The following is a 27766-nucleotide window of genomic DNA, read 5'->3' as shown; positions in this document are numbered from 1 at the left end:
GAAACAATTAAACAATTAAAAAATTTTAAGGCATGTGTCCCGAGTATGCAGTGTTAACTAGAGTACTAAGGAAACAGAGGTTGCCCTCAGTGATGGATGTCAAGCTAGAAATGTGGTTCAATGCCAGTGATGCGGGCCGAATAAAATAGCACAATCAAATTTTTGTCTGACATGAAATTATACCAAGGACTAAACGAGGGGATGCATGGTTTCACCATAAATGCAGCCAATAAATTTAGTTACTGGAGATAGCTAAGCATAAATGTTTAGCTAATCTACCATAAATGGTAGATTAGCTAATCATATTATTTATGGAGGTTACACTGGCATTGCAAGTATTGTGCTTAATTATTTTGTACGAGCGCTGAGTGTGCAGTAATTAAATCAGAAGAGGAGGTTTCTCAAATCACTGCTGCATGCTTCAGATTGCACACTGAGCACATGAGCACGTGTTGGTGTAACATGAGCTTTGTGTAGTGTGAGCTGAGTTTGATATAATATGAGCTGTTCTAAGATCCTCAGCCTCAAACAGCGAGCATGGGAGTGTGTGCATTGTCACTACATTGTAAGTGCTGTCACTACAGATGTCTAGGATTATTTGCTGGCAGTACCATTACATTTCTTTTCTTTGGTTTTCTCTCACCTTTTTCATAACAGTTAAAAAGAGGGGGCCCGCTTCCTACCACTTTCTACAGCTTTTGTAGGATAAAAAGAAACAAATTTCTAATTATTCAGCTACATTTAAAGAAAAAAATAATAAAATATTTGTGTCCGATTGCTTTCTGCACCCTCATTTCAGTTTTATCATTTTTCTGTTCTCAGTGGCACACGCACACTACTGCTATGGAGCACGCACGACATTTTGTTTCTCAAGTTAATGGTGCCACTGCAGGTTGACGGGAGCCTTGAGCGGCTGGCCAAGGAGAGTGACCTCCTTCGCCAGGCGTACGGCCACTTCTTTGACCTGACAGTGGTGAACAACGACATCGAGGAGACTATCCACACCTTGGAGACCACCCTGGAGGCACTGGACAACAGTCCCCAGTGGGTGCCGGTCTCGTGGGTGTACTGACAAGCCGACAGGAGGGGAGCGGACACCCCTCACTGACTTTCCCCCTCCTCCTGCTCTTCAATGCGCTGCCGCTCCCAGTGAAGGCACCACCACCACTGCAGCCACATACAGCTCAGGGCCACGGCAACTGTTGGGCCGACCAATCAGCCGTGTCATTGTGCCACACATGGGGGCGACATCACTCTTGTCGTCGTCGTGTCGTCAAGACAGCAGCAGCAGTGGTCACACACCTTTGGAAAGGGCAGGGCTGTGCACAGGCTGTAGAAATGCGATGCTTTTTGCTCCTTGTTTAACATCTCGCTCTTAAGAGGGGTGTCCGCCGAAGCATTAATCTTTTCTGGCAGAAAAGACAGGATTAAAGGCTGAAAATGTGATTTCAAGCAGCCTAACCTTTTCGGCTTTCAGGTGGCACTGTGGCAAGCCAGTTTTGGAGGGGTTTTATTTCATCTTTGTAGTTTTCTTCTTTTTTTTCTCATATAAAATGTTAGCTTCCTCTAGTGGCCCACTTGCCTTCAAATCTAGCCATGAACAAAAATGTTTACTTGTCTAGCACTGCATATCCTTTGATTTTGCAAAGTCTGTTTCATTGGCTCACATGGTAAGGGCTTAACGCCAGTTAAGGGATTGCTGTCTAAGAAACTTTTAAGCATTTAAGTCTTGATTTGTTTCTATAGCCTCAGCTTCTTTTCATTCGTCATTTTGGGCCATCTTGCATTTCAAGCTGTGGGCGTGGACGTTTTTTGTCCTTTACACTTTTAATATATGACTTCTTGGCACTTTAATTGAACCATCTTTGTAATGTTCGTAATATTCTGCAGCCAGAAAATCAAGGCTGGGATCTTCAAACTTCTCCAATTTGATCCATCAAGTATTGAGGTTGCAGCTGGAGTTTTACATATTATCATTTTATGTAGCTTGTTGCTTTTGCTGCTTCACTTTACCTGTAACGGTATTGTTGCTTTGAAAAGGGCAGCTTGCTTTGATATTTTTATTTTGAAGGCTTGTAATAGCCAAGGTTTAATGCGCGTTTAGCTTCAGCCTTATGGCATTATAGTGCTTATCACATGGTCTTAGCTTCCCTTTCCTACAGAGTAATTCAGCTTCTTATTTTGAGTGCATGTCTGTAGCACTGGGCAGTACATTATCAACAATGAAAGCAAAGTTTATTTAGGAGCTTTATCTAATGTTTCTTGTAGCCGTTCCCAAGAAACCAAAAACCAGGAGTCAATGAGGCTTGTTTTGGTGTGCTGCATTCAAACTTTATGACATGGTCTCTTCCCCAACAGGTATATCCTTGCACCAGCTATCACAACTGCACACTCGTGCAATTCGTTTTTTGTTTCGTGCACATAAAAAGTGCAGCTGTGAGTCAGCACATACCTCTTTTTAGTTTTTAAGTATATTCCATTGCAGTTATTGCTGGTAGTGATGGAAAGCATGTTCAATAGGCACGTCTGATTGGTTCTTTATTCCATCGCTAGAGCAGCTGTTCTTATTGTTGCTAGTAGTACTTTTACTAGCTATCTAGAATTTTCATTTCGACTTGCTCTTCATTTCTGCGATGTGCATATTATTTTCCTTTTGTTTAGTTTTTGTGGGTTTTAATTTAATTTGAAGGTTGTCTTATTCATATTGAGCAGTGTTGAAAGCTTCACACATCCAGTCTTTCTTTTTGTATGCCGCCGCAGTGGCTCGGTGGTTATGGCGCTTGGCTGCTGACCCGAAAGATGTGGGTTCGATCCCAGCCGCAGCGATCAAATTTCGACGGAGGGGGAATTCTAGAGGCCCGTGTACTGTGCAATGTCTGTGTACGTCGAAGAACCCCAGGTGGTTTAAATTTCCAGAGCTCTTCACTATGGCGTCCCCCGTAGCCTTAGTCACTTCGGGACCTTAAACCCCCATAAACCATAAATCATTTATTTTTATGTTTCTTTCAAGACTCAGGAGTGTAAGCGGCTTCTTAGTGTGACTCGTCAAGATTAAAAGAAGCTAGTGGGTGGCAGCTGTTAAATTGGCTCAGGCATGTTAAAAAGGCCACTCTGATCTTAACATTAAGTCCCTTAATTCAGTCCCCACGGGTTCCCATTTTGCATCCCCATCATAGTCCAACTATATACACAAATGTTGAAAGAAGAGGTGTGTGTAGTAGTGAGTATTTGATTATTTGCATTTAATGCGCGGTGCTGCCTCCGTCAATGCATCATCGAAGATCACAGGGCATCCTAACTATTTTGCCATGGGAATGGCCGAGAACAGGAATTTCATATCATTTTTCACATGTAATTGCTCGGGACACAAATCCCAGTGCCAGCTATCAAAAACTGCGCATTGCTCTTTAGCTGCTGCTTTTATTTGCATGTCACCAATATTAGTTAACGAATTGCTAATCAGTTGCTATCAGCCATGCCATCTATATGCAGATCATAAGTACACATTTCTGTTATTTCATCCACCTGGGGAAAATAGTGTTTTCATTATGAAATGAGCTGTGTGCTCTGCCCACAAGGAACACAATTAAGATCTCGTTAACTCGAGCTCTAGAAGCATCAGATTTCTGCAGCCTCAGTGCACAGCTTGTCGTCCTGTCGACCAAGTGCTGCAATACGAAGACAGACTGGGTGCAACGACATCAACTTCGCACCATCGCTATATACCACCAGAGTGCCTCCATATGTTTCTAAGTGACTTTGTGGACTTCTTTATCAAAACGGGGTGGAAGAGAAAGAAAGAAGGTTCCTGCTTGCTGACCTTGCAGCACCTCGCTTGCTCAGGCCAGACTGGTATCCAGCAGCAAGGTGGCCAAAGCTTGGAGACTGAGTGGGTGTGCAAACCGTGTGCTCTGCTGTTGAACAGAAGCACCTGTGTTTTGATTTCTTCTTTCCATTTGTTTTCGAAAGAGCGTGGAATGGTTGACATTGCTTTTCCTTTTGTTCAAGGGAGCGTGTCACCTGTTCTGTCATCTTGTTTCCAGTTAGAAAAGGGTGATCCAGTTCCTTGTTTAAGAATGTTGACTCATATTCAGGGATTGTGTCATTCTTTTCAAGTATCATTTACCCTCGTGTGGCTGTTGAAAGAAAAAAAAAAAAGATGTCTTCTGAGTGCATGGTGGTTGTGTGGTGGTCTGCTTCACCCAAAATGATGAGCACGGCATGCTTGAGTTAGTCTTTGTGCAATATTGCTTCAGCAAGAATCGTTTGTAATACAGGCACTGCCAGCATTTGTTACAGGTTAGTGCGAAGCAAATGTTAGGTGTGAAAATGTTAAGTTTCATGATTCACTAGAGACACAGCGAGCCATGAACACTGCACTTGTATCTGGGACACTGAACAGATCAAGCATGCTACCAACCATTGGCATGTGCACACATCTACTGAATATTTCAGCTGCAACCTGTGCCAAACCAAAGCTTCACTCTTCCTAGTGTGTTAAGTTTGATGGCCTGCACTTGTGACTAATGATAGTGAGGATGTAGCAACAAAAAGTAAAAAGCGAACAGGTAAACATTCTGCTTGTCTTAATCAGAGTTGTGATTTGAGCATCTGTGTCATATGCAGGAGGTGTGGGGTTCAGTCCCCAGTGCCACTGGATACCCTCCAGTTTCGCACCGATTGCAAGCTCTCTCCTGGCTTAGCGCTCGACTTCTCTGGTGTGAAATGCTTGGAAAAAATGGGTCTTTGCTTTGAACCTACCTTTTGTAGACTGAAACATATTAGCTATGGCACTCGCTGGTCAAGCTGCCCTTACACCATAAAATCAAATCTTCATGAACATTGCTGAGCGATGAATGTTACCTCGCCCCTCCATCATGTTTGCGAGAAACATTGGTGAGTGAACAACAAACACTAGTAGGTGGTTTTAGGCACTGAGCTCATATCTAAATGTGTCATCGGGGCAGAAGAATGTGTTTGGATGGGAACAGCTTGCACAAAACATGGCTGCAATTGCAAGCACAGCGTTGTTTGTCTTGTTTAGACTTGTAATCGTCGCTTCCATACGTACAGATATATACTTGTAGTCATGGGCAGAATGCAATACTAAGCTCACTCTGTCGTACTTGTTGAAGTCAGATGCAAGTGGAAGTGATAGTTTTCCTCACTTTGTTTGCATGACTGCAGCAAGACCTTATCGCTAGCTAGTAAAGCGGGGACGTATGTTACAAGCTGCATCTATTACTTGTAGCTGCAAGCATTGCCGTTCTTAACCACTCTGAGTGAAGCAGGCTTATTAAAAAGTGGATGCAGTGCGCTCAAACGCTGCACCAATGCGTGAAGTATTGATATTGTCTCTAGCGTTAGTGTCTTTTTATACAAAAATGTACATTTCGAGCATGGCCGTTGGGAGAAGCAGGCAGTTGCCACAGTAGACTTGTCACAGTTTCTGCCCATGTGCGGAAAGCGTTGTGATGGCTACACTAAGAGCAGTTCTTGTTCGGAACTCACGTAGGTTAACACAGTATACTGTTGTTTGTTGCGATGCTGTTGCATAGCTGTAGCAAAAAAAAAAACGAAAGAGTGGTACACGTGGTTCACATCCCTCAGCTTCAAGGAATCGAAAAAGTCACTGCTACATATCAAAAAGTAGCCCGACGATGTGTGATGATGACCTCTAGGGTTCCACTTTTGCAGCTGCTGTTTTTGTGTTGCATTTTGCAGGATAGGTGTTGAAGTTTCATTTGCAGCCTTAAAACTTGCCTTTGTTTTGCGGTAATGTGGGTGTTATCAGTTCTTAAGGCACGCATTTGTGAAATGTCAAGGTGGAGTAAAATATCTGAATGTGTTGTTTTTTCGTGTTCAGTGCGCAGTGACAAGACATGTAGAGATCCTAGTTTGATTGCAATAGCTAAGCAAAATGTTACTGATGTCAGCATTTCTCAGAAGGCTTTCTTCAGGGTAAGCATGGCAGGACTTTGCAAACTAATACTAATTCATCCTTGTTCATGTTTTGGCTTAACAGAATTGTCTGAATTGCCAGGTCGTGTAAGAAAATGTTGGGGTTATTAATCACCTATGAGTGAGACAAGCATGTGTGAAAAAAAAAAATGCGAGCACTCTGAAGGGAAAATATTTTCAGAATGCCCAGGCAAAACCTGCAGTTAGTCACTTACATTTCTTTTGGGTTTTAGCTATTTCTGTGCCAATTACTCTTTTGTCACATGGGCAATCATTTGCTTGCAAAAATTAATTTTCTAAAATACTTCTGTTAGGACATCTGTTTGGTGAACTACTTGCAATCCTCATGCTCATGAATAAACTGTTACTCTTTTTAAAGACCAGGACTTAATTACATGTAGCACACAAAACTGCCCACCACTGAGCAGTGGGGAAAACTAGAAAAGCTGCTAGTGCTAGCCTATTTGAATATGCTTTTTTAATGCTTTTTCTCTCTATGTTGCACCATTTTTTTTTATACACAGCACAATATAGTGGTATAAACAAATCAATCGGCCACTTTCTGCTGTGCATTACTGTTCACCTTGGCACTGCAGTGGTTATTGTCAACCAGCATGCATTAGTTAAATGTGTCATGTTAAGTAGCCCTTTTTGTTGTTGTGTTCATATGGAAACAGCAAGACCAACACTCAAAGAATTCACTTCAGCAATGTTTGTGCTGAAGAGAGTCTCCTGTAATACTTTTCTTTTTCATTGCTCTCTCTGTCTTGCTTGCAAATGAAGACCTGCACTGTCTTATGCTCGTCAAGGGAATTGTTTCAATTTCCTACTTTCTTTTTGTGCTTCTGTAAGTGACAGAAGTGAAAGTTTGCGCTAGCTGTCATTTGAAAGCATATTCGGTGTAGTGCGGCAAGACAGTGACTACAATAAGATGGGAGGGTGGGATTGTGTTTCACAAGTACTGCCAGCTTCAAATGATATGTGAACAGTATAACTTGGATACAAATAGCTTAAACTCAAAACTATTAGCCACCGAACCAGCAATGCAGGCAGGCTCATTAGTGGTCTTCGTGTCATTGAAGTGAAAATTAAGTTAGCTAGCATTTCAGTCTTCAGCTAAAGTAATCTCGTTTTTCTGTTCCTCTTTCATTTGGTGCTGACAGTGCAGGGGCAGCCAAAATATTATGGAGCATGCTTTGGAATTTGAAAATTTCTCACACATTTCGTGGAGAAGATATGAGGTTTGCTTGGGTTCATATGCCAGTGCACCAGCTGCATGTGCTAATGTATGTATAAAGTACTTCCTCATTTTTGCTAAGTCGTGACAAAAGCTAGATCACTGAAGCATGCTCTGTAATATTATGGCCGGGACTGTGCATAGGGCAGTGTTTTCATCCTCCTTGTGTAGTCCCTCCGTCATCGCATTTCACCAGTACACACTTCGTGTTTGAGTTATGTCTCGGGGTGGTAGCCAAATGGGTCTTCATGCAGTGCCGTGCACATGTGCATTTTCACAGCACCGTCAGCTTGTTCTATAGAGATTCTACTTTCCTGGTAATCTCTGTTCGCCACTGTTTGGTATTTGGTCACCATTTGCTCTTTTAATTCCCACACCTTTTATTTTCTTGGCTGCTTCTATGGCAACACCTGTGTATATTTACGCAGGTAGCATTACCATTCACATATTGAGAGCACAACCTGACATCCTCTTATCCCCCCATTCAGGAGTGCAATGCCACTGTGTCGTAGCCAATAACTGCAGGGTTGCAGCCATCCTCGCATTTTGTTATTGCTCACTCATATCATGGCAGTGCTGTTCACTGCTGCAATGTGGCTTGACACTGATGGCGCAACGTGTGAATGATGCACTTTTACACTGTCCACATGTTTTCTAGTACACAAATGGAAAAGAGTTGCTGTTTTTTCGGTCCTTTTGCTTGCATGCAATTTTGCCATTTGCCTTGAAGGTTTTTGTTTCTTGCTTCTGATTTGCACATGTGTATTAATTGTCCCGCAAGACTTTATCCTGTCATCAGTCATGATTACATGTCATGCGCGCCTGCTCCTGTTTTTGGGTTGGCGCGATTTTGTGCAATCAAGGGCATTTTGAGTCAGCACTGAAGTTGAAACCTTCTGAAAAATAACAGGCAGGACTATTTTTTTTTTTAAGGCATTCAGGGGTGAAGTTATTTCGAGAGCATCTATTCTCTTTTGCCCTCAGAGGTACTTAGGTTCACAGAATGTGAACTTGCATATATTCTGAGAGCTTTGTGCAGTTTCCACATGTAGCCTGTAGGTCACAAGTTATGCTTAATCATTACACTCGCCACTCGTGCCATAAGAACATTTCTTCGCCTGGCATGTGGATTTGTCCATTGCCATCAGTTGGCTTTTTTTTTTTGTATGCCTACATACACTGTGGCATTAATGCATCGGCAGATTGTGGCGGAGTGCTCATCCAAGAGATGTCAAATCATTTATAGGGCTAGTGAGGATTGCATTTATTTTACTCAGATTTTAAGTGAGTTAGGTTTTATGCGCTTGTCAAGTGAAAAAAAGTGTTTTCAGGAGGCGTTTGCCCTGCTGGGAGGAATACATGGAAATGTGGTTTTTAGATTTTTTTTTTCTATTGTAGCAAGGAAGAAATGAAATTGGTCACCACTCCATGAGTGTTGTGTTGCTTGTAGTAACGTGCACAGAGCAACACGTTCGATAACCTATTTTATGATAAAAGATGCATCTTACTCCTTTGTTCTGTTCAGACCTCTTTTTTACTTGCCAAGGTTTGAAATACCATCATGAAGAAAACGCAGTCTGAAGTGTACCTTCTCTTTATTAGACAAATAGTACTAGCAAAATTTTTTAATAACTAAATTTCTCAGTTCCTAACCAGGAAGTGCTGTACCATGAGCTAAGTGGTTTTGTTGCGGTCATTTGTCTAGTGCACTCATCGTGAGAATGTAATGGGAGTGTTTTGCCACCTGTTTCTGAAGTTGCCTGTTGCTGAGATCTCTAGCATAGTTACTGAGCCATCAAAGATTTAAGCAAGCTGTATATAATGAGCAGCAAGTTGGGAAATTGCATCTACACCTCCCATGTTTGCCTGCTGTCATTGTTTTCTGGATGTAACCACATAGCTGGCTTTGTTGCTTCTTGCACCACTGTGTGTATGCACGAAAATGGTGCAAAGTTTTTTCAGTCTGCTTGGCAAAGTTCAGTCATATTTTTTTAATCCAGTGTCAGCTCAAGAGTTTTGTTTTGAGCATTTGGCATTACATTCCTTTTTGCGTACTGTAATGAAATGAAAAGGCTGAGGCTGCATTAGAAGACAGTTGTCGCTTGGGCAAAGTCTTGTATAATGCTAGCAGTGACATTGGCCACCTCTGCGTGTTCTCCTTCTTTTGCGTTTTTCCGCAAAGCTTTGGAGCTTAGGCAGAATGGAGAGCAGCAGTTTATTTTTGTTACTCATATCTCTCATTAGATGATCAATGACTGTTTATCAAATATACTGTATGCATGCTGGGTTGTTTTGGTGCTGCATTTCTTTCTTTTTTTTCATATTCATGTAAACATACACTGATTGTTGCAAGCATGCACATTCCTGCGTGTGAACTTGAGTCTTCTGTCCACATTGATTGACTGAAAAGAGAGAGATGTGTGCATACTTAGAAGAACAATTGAAGGTTTACGTGACTAGTCATAACTCATCACTCATTCATTACGAGGCAGTGCTCACGTGGACTCCAATAAAAAAATAAAACTGCCTTTTACATCACATGTGTGATACACTACATACTACATATGACCTAATCTACAGGGTTTACATAGTTTAGAGATTCATGGGTTATTAAATAAAGTGAATACAGCTGTGACTGCCTGTTCTTGTGGTTTTTCTGTATGCATGAATAAACTACCACACATGTGCATAAAGTACTGCTCACAAATTATATCAGAATAAAGCATCATGCTGTTATATCTTTACAGGGACGCACTGGATTTATTCCAGAGCTACTGAATGGTAAGTAACAAGCGCAACTTAACACAAGCATCCCAGAATGGTGGTATTGCATGTCTTTGTAGTCCATACTATATTAGGCTGATAAGACAGTAGCCAGTACTGATATAAAGTTACACTTGAGTATGCAATGGCTATACCACATGGCAGTATCTACTTGAGGTAAATGTCCAGACCGCTAGCGATGTTTGCACTTTTTTTTTACATTGTTTTACTCTCTTTTGTGTCCAATAGGCAATTGCATATAGTATTTTGGAGAGTTAACATAATTCAAGTGTGCAGCATATAATGCCGGTTAAGCAGTTTTGCAAGAAAATATATGCTAGCAAGCAGATAAACAACAAGGCATTCATGAGTGCCCGATATCATTTGCGACATAAATTAGTAAGTTTACCAGCTGGCCTCACGAGATAAAACGTGGGCAGTGGGAGTTTCCCACATAGCTGCGCTATCACGCGTGCAGACGGCATACGCACGCTCTAAGTTACGTAAGCGTGACGGAATGCGTGACGTCAGGGCTACGTTGCTACGTAAAAGAACAAAAGAAAAAAGAATTTCTTCCACTAGAGGACGCCACAAATTAGTGGCATTTCCACATTGGTGCGGCCTATCCAGAGTGCGTTCAGAAATTACAAGAGTTTGCAAGCGATAGAGCTTTCAACCGCCTTTAAGGGCACCGACCTCGCCTCATATAAGTGGGACAAAGATAAGAAATATCGAGGTTAACGCAGAACAGTGTGGTTAAATAACCCTTGATTCATCGACATAACTTTTTGCGTTAATAATACATCCGAGTGAGGAAACTTCATCTGTTATTTTAGTAGAGCCCTTGCTACCTTCAACTTAATTTTCTTCCAGCAAACAGATGTCGCAGTAAAGAAGAGAAAAACGCCGATAGCGACGTCACGTTTGTGACGTGGCTTTTTTCTTGGAGTTCACCGTTCCACCTCCGCCATATTTTGTCGCCCGTGCTGCCGGTACGTGTGGTTGGTGTGTTTTGAAAGCCTCTTTTCGACTGTCTGTCCGCCTTTTATTTCGTGTTACTGTGCCTGAGAGCTTGCCTAGCATTGCTTAGGTGCTGTTCGTTGTTCAGATTTTTTCCGTGGATTCCCCGGTTGTGAAATTTCTTCGCTGAACATCAAAGCGGCTCGCAGAACATGCTCTTTTACCGCCATTTTATTGCATAAACCAGCAAAAATTCGCGAGTTTCTGTGCATTTTGCGAATATATCAAGGTCCGTATTTATCGGTCACATCACCGAGAGGTTAATTGAGTGGTCGGCACTGAAGCTTGCCTTTCTGACTGAGCTAGTTCGCGTCATTTGCTTTGCCGTTTTCGCGAGTCCGCGGCTCGGTTCATCGCTCCCCACCTTCGGTGAATGAAACCCGGTGATTAATCTCATAAGCAGCATAGCTCGGGACTCTAATTGGCTTGCCTGACCAAATATTTGTGCGGATTTGGAGATTTTTTGTCTCTCTCGGAACGACACTTGCCCAACCCGAACCCTGCTCTTTGACGTGACACAAGCGTAGCAATGGGAACTAAGCCTTTCGTCAACTGTGTGCATGCGTGCGGGGCGTCGGTGGTTCCGCAGTTGGTCCCTCCCCGAGCGAACCTCTGGCGTGGCAGCAGACGTGCACAGATCCTGTCGCGCTTTTGACGGAACCTGGGGCGGCTCGCCACTGTCTCGACATCCTTGCTGATGATTCTTTATATGCGCGCTCGCAGGTGGTAGCCCAGCGTTTGAAAAAGGAAAAGTACTCCGCACGCACAACTTTCCAGAATGGGGAACATATTCGCGAACTTGTTCAAAGGCCTCTTCGGCAAGAAGGAGATGAGGATCCTCATGGTGGGCCTTGATGCGGCTGGCAAGACGACGATTCTGTACAAACTGAAGCTGGGCGAGATTGTCACGACCATTCCCACCATCGGTGAGTAATGCGCGGCGGCGGAGGCGCATCTTCGCCTGCCGGTCGGGCTGTGACTTTTATCATATCGGCCCAGTTTTTCCTTCTCGTTCTTATTTCTTTTGTTCTGTCGGCTTTACTCGCCCCTGGGGCGTTTTCGCGCAAGCACCTGCGCTGGCGTCGGCTGTGGGCAGCAGCAGCTGCTTCGCTCTGAGCTGTGCAGGCTGTCATGTTTCGCTTAGGTTTGCACCGAAGATCGCGCACTGCTTCGCCGCCGACCTGCTCATATTTCGTAGATGAAAACAGATGTGTTGGCTGAGCGTTATTGTTTAGAACCCGCCTTCGAGAAAGATCTCGGTGAAATGAGCTGGCCCGCAGCGCTGCGTTACGTCAGCTCGGCTCCATCTTAAGGCTGGAGTCGGCGGATTACGAATTTGGGGCTAGGCGTGTGGCGCAAAGCGTGCGCGTCCTGAACCTAGCCAGTCCGTTTAGTTGTAACCACGCCTCTGCTACGCTTGCTTTGAGTGGTTCACAGTGAGGTGAAAACTTGACGAATTGCGTGTGAAATGAGCTTACCTGACAGCAATAGTTGGGGGTGCAGTGTTGCCTTTGTTTGGTTTTTTGTTGCAGCGTGCGTAATGCCACATTTATCGCTTAAATGGTCCAATCTGCCCCGATACATAAAGCACTTTGCAATTGCAATAAGAAAGAAAGGCACAAGAGTGTATTTAGCATATTTTGAGCCTTAATTGTGATTGTCACAACACTCTGCGTATTTCTCATGCCAGTCTGATACAACTCAAGAACACAGTAGTCCCCTTAAACGAAGTGCTCCAGCCAATGTCGTCGACCTATCCTGATGACTTTGCAGTTAATCTGCTAGTGAGAAATTTCTGACGACTATCAGGTGCCTCTGTAAAATGGGATTAACCAGGCATGACAATCTGTTGACACTATTGGCTGTATAGCTCCCCTAAGGGGCATTTGCCACTGCATTTGTGTACTGTATCTGACTATAGCATTGCAATAAGGATTTTTTTAGACACTGATTATTACTGAAATGTGTATTCAGTATGCCTTCTTTGCCTACTGCTGAAAGATCAGCTCCCTCCACAAATTTTACACTTAAATATTGTGAGTTTCCATAATAGCTACATTTTGCATTGTTCAATGTTACATCATATCTTCAATGTATGCTTGTATGTAACATGCTTTGTGTTACAGACTCCAGGCTTAAGAAATTGTACTGTGGAATAACATTAACTTGAAACTCACTTAGAAATTCTAAAATTCCATTTTGGCAGGGCCCTCTGGTCCTGTCACGATCACATTTCAAGGGGAGCCCTACCACCCCTTAATTCGAATTAATTTTTGGTTCTGTACTTGAGCATGCCTTGTAATGTGTCAGTGTTGCAAAAACTACACAGTGAAAACTCTATTTTTGCCAGAAGTAAGGGCAGGGAGATCACATCTAGGTGAGAGCAGAGTGGATTTTTTCTAGAGTCAGTTTTTAGCAAAATTTACATAAAATAATGTGCATGACATCACTGGATGCATAACCACAGAAGGCTAGTATTTGCCAGACCAGGGGTCACCTTGGCACCTTAGTTATGACCATGAAAAGCTTGAGCATTTTTCTTATGAAAGGAATTAGTCTCAAAGGTAAGGGCAGTTGTACAGTCATGTAATATGCCAGTCACCAGTGGTTTGAGAGAATGTGTTCTGCGAGCGGCATGTTGTGAAGGAGTTTAAAGCAGCTTTCCAAAGGAATGTTTTGTGCTTAACAGCTTTCATAAATGTTTGGTGCTGCGGCAGTATGATCAGGAAAAAAAATGCACACAAGTGCTAATGGTAGCTGTCAAGAACACACTACACATCACTAGCCTACATCAGATATTCACCTTTGTTGTCACCCGTGCACCGAGAAATACAAGTAGTTTTATGATGAGCGTGACATTACTTTGAGCATTCGACTGCACATTTATAGCATGCACGCCATCTACCAGTTTGCTCCAAAGTAATATTAATTTCATTATTCACAAAGAACATGTGACATTAATGCGGTCTTTCAAACAAAACCAGGGGGCGCCACTCTGGAATCGCCCGGCAATGGAGGCTGCCATTACAGGAAGGCACAGGAGACTTAAATGTCACTTGGCATAGTGTCACTTCCTGCTGTGCCACTGACTAGCTGAGGAGTGTTGCATTACGTCGCGTTGGAAAAAGAAGTCAGCCAATACTTAATTTCATTAGATGAAACTTCAGGAAAGCATCGCAAGAAGTCAAAGAGGTGTTATACTTTTCTAGTGTGCGCCCTATCTTCTTAGAATATGCAGCTGCAGTCTGGGACTATGAATCTGTAACCCTCGCCAATAGGTTAGAAGCAATCCAAAATAGTGCAGCACGATTTGTAATGAACACGAATCAGGTCAACACTAGCGGCACCACCCTGAAGAACATGTTGAACTGTGACACAGTTGCAATCCGTTGCACTATAGCTAGATGTTTCCTATTAATCAAATTGACCGGAATCGTATCGCCGTCAACCTCTGTTTTCTTAAAACCACCTAGTTTCATGTCGCAAAGACATGACCATAACAGAAAAATACGCGAAATTGCCTGGTGAACAAAATTATGCCAGTCTTATTTCTTTCCTCGCAGCGCTAACGAATAGAACAATTTGCCTCAGGCCGTGGTGACTACAAGTGATGAACAATTTGGGGGTGCATTAAGGCGTTATCTTTGCAATAAGTGCATAGTCGTAGTCTGTGAATTCATAATGCGTTCTAATTTTATTCTTATTTTGCTTTTTTCCTGTGTAACAAATTTCTTAGCTTGTCTCGAAACTTGATTCTCTACAGTTTGTTTTATTGTATAAATCTCGCTCTTGCTGTGTTATTATGCTTTAGTTGCAATGATGCTTAGCTCATTTAACCACTGTTCACGTTATTCCTTTCTGTGGCGTCCCCCTACAACAGTGCCAACAGGCGATTTCTGGTACCATAATAAATAAAAATAACTGTTGAAAACAAGTCTCGAGAGGGTTTTCACGTGGAACAGATTGATCTAAACTGGTTGAATGGCCTCTGCAACTCACTGGTGTCAATGCACCTCAGAAAATGCAGGCTGAACTGTCCAAACCCAAAGTGTAGGCAGTATTGCACTAACTAACTTTTCCTGTCTTATTAATTAATGCAGTTACTTGATTTGCTGCCATTATCATGTAATATATATTTGCATCGTTATTTGCTTTCCTGAGTGTGCACTATTGAAGCCTGTTCTCACTAGTGCTCTTTGACTGGGACACACGCATTGATGCACGAGCTGGGGCAGGCATTTTTATGTGACAAATGCCACCAGTTAGAAGTAACTGGGCTATGAAGAAAAAAAAAAGGGTTGCGCAAATTAATGTTGGAGGGTGTTTACTGAGAGCAAGACATTGACCTCTTTCCCTGGCAGCTGTCTCGGCCTGTCTGGGCTTCTGCGTGCAATGCCAGGCAGCCTTAATAAGTTGTGAAGGCTAGCCCTTGCTCGCTCTGCTGTTTTTAGGGCACAGCTGCAGGTGTGGCTGCATAGTTATCGCTCGGGCAACTTTGTAAAAGAGCTATGCTTTCTCTTGCCCTGTCCACCCCTTTTAGGTTTCAACGTGGAGACAGTAGAATACAAGAACATCAGCTTCACAGTGTGGGACGTTGGTGGCCAAGACAAGATTCGTCCACTTTGGCGCCACTACTTCCAGAACACGCAAGGTATGTGGGTGACATGATTGAAAGGGACACCAATGGTGCGCTGACAGGCATTTTTTTTTTTTTCTAGAATGTTCATCTCGGATGCTCGTGTTAAGACTTGGTTGTATTTTCATATGACTGTTAGCAATTGCTTGGTTTGCAGCTGTATTGTTATTGAGCCCTTAAAGAGTCCAGACATCAGATTTGAAGGCTATAAAAGACCTGCTGAAGTTTACAAGGACTCATACAGGCAAGCAAGTCATAAAACATATTTTTATTATTATTTTAAAGTATGCATGGGTCTAAGCTTGGTCGACTCTTGGAACTACAAAAAAGGAGTCATGATGCTAAAGAAAGGGCACAGAAATATACCTCAGCCTGCATCGCTGGTTTGCACGTGACAAGCTTGGCAGGCAAAATATTCAGCTGCTGACAGCACTATCCGGCGCATGGTAGGGTCCTCCGAGAAGGAAGGCAAAGGAGAAATACATTGGGACACTTGCGAGATGTGAGAGTTTTTGGACCTGTCATCTACTGTATTGTTGTTTCCCAGTAGTGACTTACTACCGGGGGCACCCTCTTAAGTTGCACAATATATTTATCAAAGGCATATGTCAATAAATTTCGCTCCAGGGTTATTGCTGCAGTTTTCCTTTTATACCACCTTCATCACTGTTTTTTTGGTATGGACACTACACACTTGTGTACCAGCAAACATTGCAATGCTGTTCCAAGCACGTTGTATATACGGGCCAAATCCATGGTCCGTGCAGTTGCATGCATCAGATAGTCTTCCTTTTCATTTGGCTCCTCTGGGTGTTGAAACTGCTCATGATACTGTGCCATATGTGCAACATGAAATTGGTTTGTGCATGCCGCACACAGGGTTCTGTACAGTCTGGACCAGTGAAACCATACTGGGTTGGCACTGCTTGAGATTAATACGGGATGAGGAATTTTGTGAATAGCCCTTCTAGTAGGCACATTTCCTGAAGTAGGGGCTCCCATAAAAGTCTTCCAAGGTACCCCCCACACAGTTTGATGCAAGGCATTATACCCTTGCATCATGTGCGGGTCTTATTACCAGGACTTTCGTAATGCAGGGGATGTCTTGTAGGCATAAATGCAAATTAAGCTTCTGAGCGCCACTGCTGCTTTTGACATCCTCGGAGTCCTATGCTGTTTTTCACTGTGGCCACTTAATCCCTTTAGGTGTGCACGCATTTCTGCTAAGCTCTGTTTAGTTTTTGTGTTTGCCATCTTCATGCGGCCTTATTTCATTTTCTGTACAGGCTTAGTTGCAAGGTGTTTAGGCTACTAGACTTGGATAAAATTTGCAGCCACTCGAAGGCAGTTGTGTAGTGTTCCAAGAATATTCGCTAAGTACTCCCATTAATTGACATCTTCTAAGTCATGTTTGAGAACATGGCCAGCAGGCTTGCCTGATCTGGTATTGGCGACTGCCAAGTGTGCCTCGTGTTTCACCACCTCGACAAGATGCGGCAAGGCGGGGGGGGGGGTGAACAGTTCAGAACACAGGAGAATCAGCCATGCGTGGCCACAAATGTTTCTGAATAAACAATATACCCTAAATACGCATGTGAGGACTGCCCCCCACCCTTTTCCTTTTTTTTTTCCCGGGGCCAATTTTGTAGGGTGTGGCCGATGTACGTGGTGTGCGAAAGATTTTTTTTGTGTGAAAACATGGCAATTGGGGAATGAGCCGCATTTATTCTATGCTCAATCGTCGTAACTTGGAGTCTGAGCTGGTGCTGTGCTTTGGTGAGTGGTCGTCCCACAAGAAGTAATCTTCAGTGCCATCCAAACAGCGAGATCCCAGTCTCCTTGAAGCTGTGGGATACAATGTCCATATGCAGTGTGCAGTGTTCCATGCAGACAAGATCCAGTCTGGCAGTCACAAGCAACGTCCTCTTGAGCCGCCCAGTCTGAGTCTGCTCGTGCTAAAATTCCAACGCTCACAGCAACTTATGCAAAACAGAAAGCAGCCCGCGCGAAAGCCACAACACACATGTATTTGACAGCCTTGAGAAGCTCGAGATGGTATTACTGATGCCAATATGGATTGCAGGGGTTCACCGAGGTCGAAAAAAGTTAATAACCAGTTGCCTCGTGTGCCATCCGTGGGCATCACCTGGAAGCTCTTGTGCGTATGCATATCAAAGGCTACTCCCGTGTGGGTCATGGAAAAGTTCGGTGCAGCCCTAAAGGTTTTTTTTATTTCCTTCGGGAAAACTCTGTGGCCCGTACAAACGTTTATATCTTAGTAGCGTCTGGTGGACATATACCAGCTGTGCATGTTGATGCCATTTGTTGACTGACAAAAGAATAAGGCCCTGTGGGAGGCATTTGTTTCTTGAGGTGGGGCAGGAGAGCTTACCGCCTTGCTCTAGAAAGGGTGCTTCAGTCCTTTCAAGATTCAGAGCGCTCATCCGGCGGTGCTTTCTCTCTCTCTCTCTCTCTCTCTCTCCCGCAGGTTTGATATTTGTGGTGGACAGCAACGACAGGGAGCGTATTGGTGAGGCCAGGGAGGAGCTCATGAGGATGCTCGCAGAGGATGAGCTGAGGGATGCTGTTTTGCTCATTTTTGCCAACAAGCAGGTGGGTGTCCTTTCTGACATTGTCACTTTCGTTGCCCATATGGCACATGCTCCTGGCCTTGGTGTGGCTTCCCCTCGTTTCTGAGGTGTATGCTCTGCCTGCCTGTCCCTAGTCTGCTATCAGTGTCATGTGTGCATGTGCTTTGACAGGGACCTTGAGCTTTCTTCCTTCTTAGAGGAAGCAGAGGGCAATGTTCTGTGACTGGTGCCTTTTTACAGCGTTGTAAAAAATAATTTGGGAATGGTGTGTGATGTTTAAAAGAATGCTGCAGTTCATACCATATTTCACTTTGAAGTCGAGAGTTCGACGAAAACTCGTCTGGTCGGGGACAAACATGTTGACGAAGAAGAAGGAGCGCCGACCAAAGAAAACAAAAAAACATAAACAGACGCAGTATCTACAGGCCATGACATCGACTGGGGTCGGGCACACGTGCTTTCAACCGAAAAGAAGCTATACCCTCGCCTGCACTTGGAATCATTAATCATCCAAACTACTAGTCACACCCTCAACCGCAACGATGGAAATCTTAACCCAATCTACGCACGCTCCCTGCGCCCTCTTTTCAAGCATATGTAATGCCACTGAGCTGCTTGCTTCATTTCAATGTGAGCAAGGCTCCCGTACGGGAGCCGAAACGTCTGTTTATGTTTTTTTGTTTTCTTTGGTCGGCGCTCCTTCTTCTTCGTCAACGTATTTCACTTTGTAATGCAAGCATGCTTTGCAACAGTCTTGGAAGGGAATAGTCTTGTACTGTCAAGAGCTGGGCATTGGTGCATATGAGGGGAGCACAAATGCCCCTTAGGGTTAGCAGGCTATACTAACCCTAGACCAGCAAAATAGCGTGCCCCCTAATGTCGGATAGGGAGGCAACGCTGCCAAAGCTAGTGCGCCTGTTCGTGCAGGCTGTCCGCGCTCAAAAAGCAGTTCGCCATAGAACCAAAGTGAACACAAGCATATTTCGTTGCGACAAACGTTAAGTGCCGTGGCTGGCACCTCCTGTACTTACCGTTTGCTACAATTTTGTCCTACAACTCAATCAAGACTTTGAGAAGCAAGAATTACATATGGTGATACGATACATGGTTGGTAGGATGAATCACTCTTACTCAATCTGCGCCCAAAAAGTAGTTCACCCTCAGTGAAATTTATAGCCAGATGGCCCGAACAGTGAGCACCTCAGAGTTTCGACCATGATTTCAATGCTACCACTTCATTTTATACAGAAATTCGCATAATTAGGACTGCCACCAGAGTTCTGCCAAACACCCATGAAAGTCCATCCGCAGGCCTGAACTGTATATTACAGTTGAACCCCGCTACAGCGAAATTCACGAGATGCGCGAAAAATTTCGTTGTGGCGAAATCAGCCCAAAGAAATTAAGATCTGACTGCACTGTTCAAAAATGTCATTTATTTTCAAAAAATTGGGTCATCTTGGCTTGCGTCCTTTTAGTGGACGTGAGCGTCGTGGTGCGAGTATCACACTCAGCCATCAACTGCATCGCAATGTCGTCTTCATGCGCACCCATGAAAGCACAAATGATGTCATGTGCAACCATCACATGCAATGCAGACGGCAGGACTGGTGCATCTTGCACGTCGCTCTGTGGCGGGCGTCTTCCAATTATTGCTTCATCGGTTAGCTCCTTGTGTGCTACCACGTCCGCATCAACGGCGATGTGTTCATTGAGGTCTACATCCGCTGACACGTTTCCGGCACTTTGAAGTGCTGCCCACGCTTCAATGGCCACTGCGCAGGGAGGCTCTGTTAGGATGCGGTCGTCGTCCGTTGAGCTGGACGTTGATTCAGCGCCATGTTTAAGGCCAGCGTGCACAAAGCAGTTCTCAGTTATGGTCCGCCGGATGAATATGACAGACAATATCGAATGGCGCCACCCATTCGCACTCGATGCACTATGGGGCACACATCGATTCCAGCAAGCGTTTTCGGTGAAATTAAACGCCATGAGCGTACGGACGGGTAACGTTATGCTTGTTTTTTCATAAAATTAAGCCCATCTCCACTGAACAAAAATTTCATTGAAGCGGAAACGCACCTGAAAAGATAATTCGTTGCGGCGAGAACTAGCATGCATTGTTTTCTTTGGCTAGCTGACCGAGAATCTGAAATATTTCATTGAAGCGGCGTTCGTTGTTGCGGGGTTCAACTGTGCATAGTCTCCCGCACTCCTTTGATGTGCACACAAAGAGAGGCATGTTGACACTCGGCAGGTTCCCATCAATAGGCAGAGCCTGCGGCAACGGCAACTATCTCCTGCTCAAATTAGCGGGCCAGCCAAGTTTGTTGTTTGTGCAGTGAAGCCTCCCCACGTGCGGTGCCACATGCAGCGAAGCTCTAGCATTACCATTTCGGACTCTGAAAGAAGCCACAGTCACCCTTACCATTGTGAAACAGTTCTGCTTCTGCCACTCCCGATCACGTGTGCAAATCACCGTAAAAACCCGCTTATAATACGGACCCGCATATAATACAAGGTGTAATTTGGAAATAGCAAAAACCGAAAATTTTAATCTGCGTATAATGCGAGTAAGGAAGGGCAGACAGTTTGAAGATGTTCCGGAAGTCATGGAAGCCGAATGCCCTTCCGATTATTTATGTACACCGGTGCGCTGGATACGACGCGTATAGCACAAGTGGCAGTTTACAAAGGCACCGCGCTTGTGCCGTCTTTCATCCTGCGCCGCGAGTATGCGCAGACCTGTTCCGGCATACACGCTAGCGCGCATGCGTAGGAAATGTTCGTCGGAGCTTTGGTGATCGTCATCGCCGGGTGTACCGGCACCATTGAGGGCGTTAGATATCCCGCATTTTCTAAAAACAACCGGTGAGCTCCTTGGGAATGCTGGCCAAAGCGTCCGCAATCCGAATGCACAGCGTGGTTGGAGAGGCCCGTGTCTGGCGGCTGTGTAACTGCAGGCTCTCCCTACTTCATAAAGACATTGTAGCAGCGCTTGATGCGGTGCCGATGCTTTCGGCAGCTACAATTACTTTAAAGCAGCAGGGTACTGCTTTCGCGGTCCGGATGTCATGCGAGGTGCGATCGTCCTGGGCGTCGCGATGTCAGGCCAGCATAATGAAGTGGAATCGAAATCGCTACTACTGACCTATGCCACCACTAGGTAGCGCTTCCTCTCGCTGGAATAATGGGCATTCGCTGGAGGGAGTATTCAATAATTCGACATTCCGATAATTTGGACGTTTTTTCCGCTCCCTTGAAGTCGGATTAACGAGGTTTTTGTAGCGATAGCTACATCACGGTAGCATTTCGAGCCTTCAGCGTGGCGCCGCCACGCTGTCACGTGGTGCGGAGCAGCTGCCGGCGCCGTGGCTGATCACGTGGTTGGTCACGTGACCAAATTCCACTCAGCCAGCTGTATCTATTGCGTCACTCCAGGTTTAACCAGAGCTAAACCACCGCCATTTCTTTTTTACCTGCTGCAGTGGCTCAGTCGTTATGGTGCCTGGCTGCTTATCCGAAAAACGTGGGTTTGGTCCCGGTCGCAGCAGTCAAATTTTGATGGAGGTGAAATTCTAGAGGCCCGTGTACTGTGCGGCGTCAGTGCACGTTAAAGAACCCCAGGCGGTCGTAATTTCCAGAGCCCTTCGCTATGGTGTCCCTCTTAGCCTGAGTCTCTTTGGGAAATTAAACCCCCATAAACCATAACGAGATTTTACTCTTTGTTTTCGGCCAAACATTGACCAAAGTTTTGTAAAAAAAAAAAAATGATACATGCTGGAGTAATGTGGATTCAGACTCACTGCTTTCACAGCCTCCACAGTGTTGCCTGCCGTGTATGCAATGGAATCAAACCAACATGGTGGCGCCCCTCGAAGCAGCGCCCACCTCATCACATATTCATTACTTTTTACTTTCTAATTTGTCTCAAGATACCTGCACCACAAAATTCCAGAAGTAAAACTGCTGAAATTTTGCAATTGCTAGGCTTATTCAGTGGGTGTTTGGTTTTCATGGAAATGCGTCTGATAGTGGAGGCTGTTCAAACACGTTGGCGAGGCGCACTTAAAAAAGAGGTTACACACTAAATTTTCTGTCATGAGTTGTTTTTATTATTTGTTACAGCAGTTGCTTTATGCTGACAAATAAAAGTGTAAGCAAAATATTTGCGAGACTTGCAATTTAGGGTTTCAATTTTTAGCCAGAGTGGCTGTGCGAGCGACTGATGCAATCGAGGTGAGGCCGGCCACATATTCTAAAGCTCTCTTGAGTGCACACCGCAAGGCAGCCGTACGCCACACAAATGGGGGGTGCCAAGTTTGGGTCCCCTGTTTCTAAAGGTTTTATTGCAACTAGGTGACAATCATTTCATATACTCCATCTCAGCAGTCTTTACAGCACTACCAAAGCTGTGCTGAGTGCAGAGGGGACATTCTGACGCTGCGGCATGTAGTGCCAGTATAAAATGGGCATATGGGATACCATACGCTAAAAAAATAGCATTAGTAGTGTGCATGTGCGAAACGCTATTTTAAATCTAGCCTTACCATACGCTCGCACTACGTATGCTATTTCCCAGTCTGTAGCTCTGCTAAAATGTTCCAAATTGCTCTTCCGGCGCTCTTTGAAGCAGGACTCCTTGTCTTGGACTGAATTCATTGTTATTACTGCAGTTTTCAGTCTGTTCACTGGCAATATGAGAGGCGCTGGGCTTATGCTTTCTCATCTCGCCTTTAACAAATCGTATTTATTTATTTATTTAAAATACCTTACAGGCCCCATGGGGGCATTGTGTAAGGAGGGTTACAGAGTAAGCAGCCTTCTAAAGTGGTATACAAAAGATTCACCTCAATACAGGGCTCATCAACATTACTACCAAGATAAAAACATGAAATAGGAACAACTGTAGTAATGAAAGGCCACAAAGGTACACTTAAGGAAATAACATGAGTAAAACTTAACGTAAGGCATTAATACTAGAAAGTAAAATACACAAAGAATGAACATATCAGGGAGTACAATTCTTGAAGTGATATTCAGGGGAAAAGACGCAAAAAAGCAATAATATATACAGGTCATACAAAGAACACACGACGCAGCATAAAATAGCAATTCACAGGAGCGAGATTGCAATGCATCACAAATATCACAAGAAGTTCGAAGCAGATTGCCAAGTGTAAGAAACAAGATAAAGTTATTTGTAAGTGCTATTATGAACAATGCTCGTGTAGGAGATGACGAAATTTTTCTTGATCTGACTCGGAAGCAATGTGATCAGGCAGATTATTCCACAAGCGAATGGCGGTAGGGAGTGCGGAAAAGTTAAAAGCATGTGTCGTACCGTACATGCGCGCAAAACTTAAGTGGTTATTTAAACGACGAGACGTGTTCGAGGCGGTCTGGATATGTAGTGTGGATTGTGTGGCATGAGCGGTAAATTTGGTTTATTTTTTTAGTTTTGTTTCTGCCGCTTCAAAGCCTAGGTGTGTTGACAAAAATAGTTACCGTTGTAACGACCAGATGGTGCCACTAGCTGAGCTTGTCGTTGAGTCTCCATTGACATATGCTGAACTAAATGTACGAAATGTGACAAATGGCGTAATGTGCCTCAGAATGCTTGCATTTAGCACAATTAAGCGTGCATGCACTTACGGTATGTAGACAGTGTCTGAACTAAATGTACGAAATGTGACAAATGGCGTAATGTGCCTCAGAATGCTTGCATTTAGCACAATTAAGCGTGCATGCACTTACGGTATGTAGACAGTGTTGAAGTGTAGTAAGTCTGAAGATGTGCTGCCTAGTTACACTTAAAGCCGACATCAAACAGGCGGTTGTCTTGCAGAGGCTGATGTCATTCTTAACACAGCGTTATCAGTTGCCATCAAGTGCTGACATTTGAGCTCAGTTGAGATCAGCTATTGCAGCTGAAGTAGCTATCAGGTTGGTCATAAAAGCTAGATATGTGCCTGTATCTCAAGATGATGCCTGAGCACATCTTGTTTCAAGAGCAAGTCTGGTTGACTCATCTTGAAGCTGAGGAAGTGGTGCCAGGTCCTCTGAACTGGCCATTACAATTACCATATAACAGCATGTAAGGGCCGCGTTTTTTTTTTTTTTTTTTTCAAGATTTGAGGGGTAATTTTCAGGATGCTGCCTATGCACGCGATATGCAAGAAAAAAAAATCTTTTTTGAGTAAAAACACACCAATCAGAATGAGCAGCATTTATTCTACGTTCAACCGTTTCTCGCAGAGTCTTCAGACTCCGAGGTGGTGCTGTGCTCTGCTGCATGCTCATCCCACAAGAAGTCTCGCAGCATGTCCGCTGTCAATGCGTAGCTGTTGTTCCACACTTTCATCACGTAACAGAGGAACTCTTCCAGATCGGGAACTTGCAAGCTGAAAGTGCGCTTTTCGCGGCTTGTGTTCCTCAATGCGTCCTTATGGTTGCACCATCATCAGGCGCACCTCTCGGCCACGTCGAATTTCCTGCCTGCCGCACGCTTGCTGTGTTTGAGAGCAAGCTCCCAGCCGTGTAGCTATTAAGGTGCTTGCCCATCGTGCTAGAATTGCAACGCGCGGCGGCAGCTCACGAAAGCCACAATTACGGTGAACATGGGAGAGGCCTTAGCCCTGCAGTGGGTGTAGTCAGGCTGATGATGGTGGTGATACGGAGGCCAAAATGCGAGCTCGCGATGAAGGAAAAAGTTGACTATAATGATGACCCGCTGCCTCAGACGCCATCCATGGCAGCACCTGGAAGCTCCTGTGCGCATGCGTGGCCTCTGCGATCAAGGGAACCATTACTCGCTACTGGAGCTGATCGCGGAGGCCGCGGCGCGTGCATTTCGAAGGCTGTTCCAGCATAGGTTTGGGTGCGGCCCTTACACAGATCTTTTTTTTTTAATATTTCCTTAGGGAAAATAGGGTACGGCCCTTACACGCGTTTATACGGTATTTATTTTATACTTGTGGAATGTCAATACGGCAATGACTAGAAAAGGCAGTTGTCTACGATGTGTCATCCAAACAGCAGTCTCCTTAACAAGTTGCTTCACAGAGAAGTGCTGGAAAAGTTTTACTGAAACTTTCGTTTGTCTGCAGCCTGATGGCTTGTTCCCGGAGAGAAATGAACTGATGGTTATTGGCATGCACTTGGTGAGAGTGTTTGGAGTGCGCCGTGGCTTTTGGATGCGTAGAACAAAAGCTCCGGCATTCTCCGGCATTGGGTCAGTTTCAGGGGCAGTGGTGTTGGCAGATTTTGCAGTGTTGTCTGCTCTTCTTTTCCAGGATCTACCCAATGCCATGAATGCGGCAGAGATAACGGACAAGCTTGGCCTGCACTCCCTGCGCAACCGCAACTGGTACATCCAAGCCACCTGTGCCACCAGTGGGGACGGCCTCTACGAGGGGCTCGACTGGCTCTCCAACCAGCTCAAGAACCAGAAATAGACAGCGCAACAAGGAGGCCGCCACAGTAGTGCGTGCGTCAGTTGGGCGGCAGGGAGACCACCATTTTTTTTTTTTTTTCCCCAAGATGAAGAGGGACGAGAGAAAGGACTTATTTGCCTCATCCTTGTGCGACGGTGCCCTCTCTACAGTCCACCCTGCCTTGGAGAGGGTTAGGAAGGCATAGGGAGACTTTTTTCTTCAGTCCCATTCGCTAACTTTTTTTTTTGCTCTCTCTCTCTCTCTCCTCTGCCTTTCTGTCTGCCACCAGTATTCTTTCTCTCCTCCACTTTCCTTGCTGCTCTCAGAAACCATGTGCCTCTTTTTTTTTTTTTTTTTCCTGGCTGTGTGCTGAACCGAAAAATCGCCTGCTGGGCCAAGAAATTTGCCTGCTGCTGCATAGTCTGTCATCCCGGTTGCAAGTGTCGAGCACAGAGCTTGCTTTGTCCCTGTTTCCTTTTTTTTTTCACCCTTCTCTTTTGCTGTTTAGCAAATGATGGGTCTTTTTTTTCTTAATGTTACTATCAGAGGTGGCATACAGAAAGGCCTAGCATAGGACGTGTAAAAGGAGGATGTGTGTGCACAGTGCAGCAAGGATGGACTGATCAATCAACGTCACCTGTGCTTCTTGTACTCCGTGCTGGATTTTGAATTAAAGGCATGGTTTCATGAGCACCCACCCCCCTTTTTTTTATTCCGTTCTGCGCAGGAGCAGGTATTTAGATAAGTGGCGCGTGATTGTACATAATTCTGTGCGGAAGATTGGGCCCAATTGTGTGTGGAGGATTTGGCAGCAGGCCAGGCTTGTGTGTGTTATTTTATTGTGCATTTTTTGTCAGACTTTAGGCTGTTCTTTTTTTTTCTGTACCTGTTAGGACTTTTTCTTCAGTGTACTTGAGATGCTTGTAATTTTCATTACAAAATAAAAATAACGACCTTCAACCAGTTGCGTGTGTTTCCGTACCGGGACCAGTGCATTGGGCATCCTTACCTGTCGCCCAGTATTCTTATGATGCCTTAAAGCTGTTATGCCCGCACAAGGACATGTAATGGCATTCGCGTGCCACATGTGCACATGGCATTAGCCTTACTGCTGTTTGTAGCCTACTGAGTTGCAACTAATCTTCCCAAGAAATCTCACGTCCTGAAAAGCAAGCATTTTCGTTAGAAACCTGCTGTAAATGTACAGTTTTATTCCTAACCTTCAGTCACATGAGACACTTCTGCTACATTTTTGTTGCAAATGGTGTCATTTTTACAAACACTTCTGGTTGAGTCTTGTTTTCCCGACGTGAGTTTAAGCACCTTTTTCGACTCCTCGTCGAAGACTGGCGGCATTCTCTGCTACAGAATTTTTGTTATATTTGATCTACATCGGTGAACATTTTTGCGCCGTGGCAGTCGAATTTCGATGGCGAAATTCTAGAGACCCGTTTACTGTGCGATGTCAGTGCACTTTAAAGAACCCCAGGTGGCTGGAGTCCACTATGGCGTTCCTCATGGCCCGAGTCTCTTGGGGAGGTTAAACCCCCATAATCCAATCCAAAATTTTTGATTATGAGCTTGACTAGCTTGCTGGCGTTATGACCTACGCATAATAGTATTAAATCCGGACGTGTAGCATCTCCGGAAATGATAGACTTACGCCGCCGCGGTGGCTCAGTGGTTAGGGCGCTCGACTACTGATCCGGAGTTCCCGGGTTCGAACCCGACCGCGGCGGCTGCGTTTTTATGGAGGAAAAACGCTAAGGCGCCCGTGTGCTGTGCGATGTCAGTGCGCGTTAAAGATCCCCAGGTGGTCGAAATTATTCCGGAGCCCTCCACTACGGCACCTATTCTTCCTTTCTTCTTTCACTCCCACCTTTATCCCTTCCCTTACGGCGCGGTTCAGGTGTCCAAAGATATACGAGACAGATACTGCGCCATTTCCTTTCCCCAAAAACCAATTATTACGCCATTCAGCATTTGCTGTCATGCCTTCCGCGCGCGTGGCACGTGTATTAAGCTCTTGGAGGCAATGTGTCTCCTTAGTCATGTTCTGCGACCACTTGGTTTGCCGAGGCGAGCTGCGCCTGCTTTTGTGAGTAAATGCACCCCTGCAAAA

The 27766-nt window shown here is 44.6% G+C and overlaps 2 protein-coding genes across 8 annotated transcripts in view; both read left to right on the top strand.

Moving 5' to 3' along the window:
- Positions 1–5581, top strand: part of CASK (peripheral plasma membrane protein CASK) — a 663473-nt gene extending 657892 nt beyond the window's left edge. For 6 of the 7 annotated variants that reach the window (XM_077657697.1, XM_077657698.1, XM_077657695.1 and 3 more), the window contains one exon: positions 893–4173. In XM_077657697.1, the coding sequence (XP_077513823.1) occupies positions 893–1072 (180 nt within the window). In that variant the 3' untranslated portion in view covers positions 1073–4173. Of the gene's footprint in view, positions 1–892 lie in introns of all 7 variants that reach the window. The other variant, XM_077657694.1, reaches the window with a different exon arrangement.
- A 5240-nt stretch (positions 5582–10821) lies between these two features.
- On the top strand, positions 10822–26604 carry Arf1 (ADP-ribosylation factor 1). Its single transcript, XM_077657691.1, has 5 exons — positions 10822–10953; positions 11705–11907; positions 15522–15632; positions 18106–18230; positions 25504–26604. Exons 2-5 carry the CDS (start codon positions 11760–11762, stop codon positions 25663–25665), a joined length of 546 nt encoding a protein of 181 aa, XP_077513817.1. The 5' UTR covers positions 10822–10953; positions 11705–11759; the 3' UTR covers positions 25666–26604.
- Positions 26605–27766: the final 1162 nt, after the last annotated feature.

Source organism: Amblyomma americanum, chromosome 3 (assembly GCF_052857255.1).
Source record: "Amblyomma americanum isolate KBUSLIRL-KWMA chromosome 3, ASM5285725v1, whole genome shotgun sequence".
Lineage (NCBI taxonomy): Eukaryota > Metazoa > Arthropoda > Arachnida > Ixodida > Ixodidae > Amblyomma > Amblyomma americanum.
Note: the sequence above shows the minus strand (reverse complement) of the source record. Positions and strands in the feature narration are given on the sequence as shown.